The 4,663-nt window shown below is 52.8% G+C and overlaps 1 protein-coding gene across 1 annotated transcript; it reads right to left on the bottom strand.

Moving 5' to 3' along the window:
• Positions 1-419: 419 nt before the first annotated feature.
• LOC308277334 (antileukoproteinase-like) lies at positions 420-2,490 on the bottom strand (the record flags this gene model as incomplete). The annotated part of the gene is made up of 4 exons (XM_080716500.1): positions 420-462; positions 1,026-1,175; positions 1,549-1,710; positions 2,406-2,490. The coding sequence occupies 4 exons, from the start codon at positions 2,488-2,490 to the stop codon at positions 458-460; spliced, it is 402 nt and encodes a 133-aa protein (XP_080572626.1). The 3' UTR covers positions 420-457.
• Between the last annotated feature and the right edge of the window lie 2,173 nt (positions 2,491-4,663).

Genomic DNA, 4,663 nt, shown 5'->3' with positions numbered 1-4,663 from the left:
CGGGCCAGTAGCATTGCTACCTTTGCATCCTCCAATGCTCTAAACATTGTGGGAAAGTAATTTTTTCTGGGCACTTGGCAGATAAATAATATCTAGGAGGTAAAGTCGCTCGTCCAAAAATCATGGCACCAGTACTGTCAGGCCGACGATAGACGTCAAGGCTGCACAGCGCCACAGGCCCCTTCCTCCCCCTCCGCGTCTGCAGGAAGGAGGCCTGGTACTCGAGTGGTCCCGCGCTGCCCCTGCCCATCCCTCAATGAATCACGGAGCAGGATGTAGAGAGAACCAAGCTCTTTTATTTATTCATGGATCGGTGGCATTTCCCGGGAGTCTCCACTGTGCCAAAAGGAGGTGTTGGTGGGAGGGTCAAATCCTCTCGATGACATCGGAGCCTGGGAACAGAAGGGGCCCAGGCCACGTGCTGTAGGAATCCAGAGCCTCCTCCGAGTGACAGGAATCAGGCTGTGAGGAGAAATCAAGTAAGACCTTCAGTAGAAGAACCAGCCCAACCATTCCCATGTAAGTCCCCACCAGGAAGCCCCTGAGACAGAGAACATCGCAAAGTAGTGGTCCAGCTCAAAGAGTTTGGTATCAAGAGACTGATTTCAAGTCTCGTTTTTACTATAAAGCTGAAAGCTCAGAGCAGGAACTGGATTATCCTCCAATCCCACATTCTCTGGGCTTTGACCCTAGGCACCACAATGTAAATAACCTGAATAATACATATGCTGTGCATACAGGGCTTTACAAAATCCCATCAGTCCCATGATGGTCATCTGACAGATGAGGATACTGAGATGCACAAAGCCATTTGCCCAAGGCCCCCACCCAGAGAGCCTGGAACGGAATCAAAGCCACTGGTGCACCTATTTATATATCTGTCCTGAGACCACCTGAACCACAAGAGAGCAGGGCAGAGCTGGGCCTGGGGTCAGGGTCTCATCTCCCTGCCCATATGCCTGGACCCCCGAAGGGTTAAAGCTGAGAAGGCGGGAGGGCCGGAGGGCCACCAGCCGGCCGCTCACCTCGCACCGGAGACATGCAGAGCTTCCCACACATGCCCTTGCAGCATTTGAAGTTGAGGTCACACTGGCCGTCCATCTCACAGCGATTAGGGGGGTTCATCATCAGACACTCAGCATCGACCACTGGGCACTTCCCAGGCTTCTGATTCACTGGAGAGAAAAGAGCCGAGCGTCAGAGCTCCTGTACCCGGGACGCCACGCCTCTGCCTCTTGAACCCAACCTCAGCTCCAGCCTGAGCCGGGAGGATCATCTCCCCCAGCCCATCCCGCCTCCTCCTCCCCCCAGGCGCATTCCCTGGAAAGCCATGGCAGCTGGTTCCCTCCAATATGTGGCCTTCAGTTGATGCAAGTGACCAGCCGCATGGGTGGCTTCCAGGTGCTCAGCTGCCTGGCCTCCGGACAGGTCACTGAGGCAGCATGGCTCCTCAGTGGGACTGACAAAGGAGAGGTCCCGGCAGGACCCCTTCCCAGCCCCTAGACTCCAGCTAGGTGCCGGGTCTCCACGGCTCTTCCGCCGGCTCACCTGGGTTCTTAATGGGAACAGGATCTACGCATTTGGGGGTGCAGCCGTCGGTGCAACACCTCTTCTTCTCTGGACACTGCCAGTCATTCTTGCACTGGGGTTTCTCATTTCGGGGGCACTTGACAGGTGATACGGAAGGGCAGGCTCCACTTTTTATACCTACTGTAGAAATCAAGAGGCGTGGGGGGGGGGTGCTGAGTAGCCATCCTGACCCTTGGTCAAAGCATCACTTTTCAGGAGGAGAGACCCTCACCCCAGCGCCTGTCCACAAAATCCAGAGGCCACGGGCTTGACCAAAGAAGATATATGGGTAAGTCAAAGGCCCAGGGAAAAGGCAGAGGGCCCCCAGGAAAGATGGAGAGGCGGCAAAACCCCGAGGCAGAGGGGATGCCCAGAGTGATGGAGACCGACAGATATAAACAAAGGGAAGCCGTGGGAGAGCTGTTAAGAATGAAAGCCGAGACACACACACACACGCACGCACGCACACGCACACACACACACACAGCAACTGAAGCACAGGGACAGAGAGAGACAGACAGATAGACAAACAGACAGAACCCAAGAGACCCAGACGGAGCTGGAGGCTGACTCTTGGAGGGTCACAGCGAGGCTTATAGGGCGGAGGAGAGGGTGGTGGGGCGAGAGGACAGAGAAAGAACGCCTAGGCTGAGTACAAGAACCATTTCCAGATGTTCAGGAGCCTCGCAGGGCCCTCGGAGCCCAGCCAGATGTGCAAGCAGCCCCAGGGAGGCCTCCCGGCCGATGGGATCCTAGAGAAGGGGCACACCCACGATCCCGGGGATGCCCATCTCTCGTGCTCCCGCCGACACGGGGCCGGCGTGACGCCAACTCACCAATTTCAGAACCCTCCACCGCCAGAGGAGCCAGGGTTCCCAGGGCAAGAAGGACGCCGATGAGGAAGAGGCTGCTGGGCGTCATGGTGAAGGTGAGTGCCTCTGAAGGAGGAACCGCAGCCTTTATACCTTCACCAGAGGGTGTGGCCCCAGGAGGTCCCGGCCCTCCCAGCTGCTATTGCGTGAACTGGAAGCTAGCCAGAGACCGGACGTCCTGGTACCAGGGTGGCCCTTCCCTGAGGCCAATAGAATCACCGCCAGAGAAGCAGAAGCAGAGGGTGGTCTGGAAAGTGGCCCCAGGCTGGTAAGGAGGCCATCCCAGGGGTCTGCGTGAGCTCTGAACACCGTGAAGGCCCCAGGCCCATTCACCTTGCAGGTGGGGAAAGGTGGAAGACATCAATCACACAGGTGCTCCCGGGACCTGGAGCTGAAGGAGCCCTGGACCCTCACGAGATGTGCGCAGTCCGCCCCCGATTCCCACGCTCTTGGACTCTCTGCAGTTGTGAAACTTCCTCTCGGTTGCTCAAGGAAGTTTCCTTCTCAACAGTGCAGATGACGTATTGCCCAACAAACGGATATTTATTTCTCCTAAACGTTCGCTCCCTTTTATCCTGTCTATTCCGTGATTGGAGCATGGGAACCACTCATTAAGCAAATAAAAGAAGGACTGGGAAGAGCCCTGTTGCTTGGAGCTCAGTTTTCCCTACTGCGAAAGCGGGCTGATTCTCACCCTCGGCCCTCTCCCAGGAGTTATGAGATTAAAGGTCTGAAGGGAGCCTGGCGTGGTGGCGCTCACCTGTAATCCCAGGACTTAGCCACATGTGCTGGCACACACTTAGAATCTTGGTACTTGGGCCGGGCATGGTGGCGCACACTTGTAATCCCCGCGCTTGGGAGACAGAGACAGGAGGATTGTGCTGGTTCGGAGCCAGCCTTGCTGGCTTAAGAGACCCTGTTTCCACATAAAAAAGTTTATTTATTTATTTATTTATTTTTTTCGTGGTACTGGGGGTAGAACCCAGAGGCTTTTCTACCTCCGGGCATACTCCCAGAACTTTTTTATATTTTATTTAGAAACAGGGTCTCACTAGGTTGCTGAAAGCCTCACTACGTAGCTGAGGCTGACTTCGAACCTGCGCGATCCTCCTGTCTCAGCCTCCCAAGCGCGGGGATTACAAGCGTGCGCCACCACACCTGGCGGCACATAAAAAAGTTTAAAAAGTAGGTCTGGGAGTGTAGCCCGTGGGAGTGTATCCCAGAGGTAAAAGGGCTTCCAGGAACCCCAGTACCACCAAAAAAAAAAAAAAAAAAGAATCTTGGTACTTGGGAGAGAGGCTAAGATGGGGATGGCAATGGCAGGTTTGAGGCCAGCCTCAGCAACTTAGTAAGCCTCTCAGCAACTTAGTGAGACTGTTTCAAAACAAAAAATGTAAAAAGAGCAGTGAGTATAGCTCAGAGGTGAAATACCTCTAGGTTCAATCTCCAGTACTAAAAAAAAAAAAAGTATGGAGGCTTTTAAAAGAATAAATTTATTTTATTCTTTGTCACTGAGGATAATTAAAGTGAATCTGAGATAAAGAGACAAAACAACTCACCCGTCACTGTAATCCACATTTTTTTTAGGTACTGGGGATTGAACCCAGAGGTATTTTACCTCCAAGCTAGACCCTGAGCCCAATTTTATTTCTTATTTGGAAACAGGGTCTCACTAGGTTTCTGAGAGCCTAGCAAAGTTGCCAAGACTATATTTGAACCTGTGATCCCCATCTCAGCCTCCAAGTGCTGGGATTACAAGCATGTGCCACCATGCCTGGCTAAACCCATTCTATTATAATAAGAGTCTACTTCATATTTTGAGTATAAAACTTGCTTCTCAGTCAGTAGATGGTATATTTTATTGATTGATTGATTGATTCATTCATTCATTCATTTATTGTCGTACTGGGGATGGAACCCAGGGGCCTTCTACCTCCAGGCTACACTCCTAGACCATTTTTTTTTTTTTTTTTTTGCGGGTGTGGGGATGGAACCCAGGGGCATTTGACCTCCGAGCTACACCCCCTGCCTTATTTTTTATTCTTTATATTGAAACCGGGTCTCACTGAGTTGCAGAGGGCCTCACTAAGTAGCTGAGGCTGTCCGCGAACCGTGATCCTCTCTTCTCAGCCTCCCGAATGCTGGGATTACAAGCGTGCGCCACCACGCCCAGCTCCTCCCAGGCCTATTTTATATTTTATTTGGAAACAGGGTCTCTTAAG

The sequence above is a fragment of the Muscardinus avellanarius genome (assembly GCF_963383645.1).
Source record: "Muscardinus avellanarius genome assembly, chromosome: 19".
NCBI lineage: Eukaryota > Metazoa > Chordata > Mammalia > Rodentia > Gliridae > Muscardinus > Muscardinus avellanarius.
This window is presented reverse-complemented; position numbering and strand designations above follow the sequence as displayed.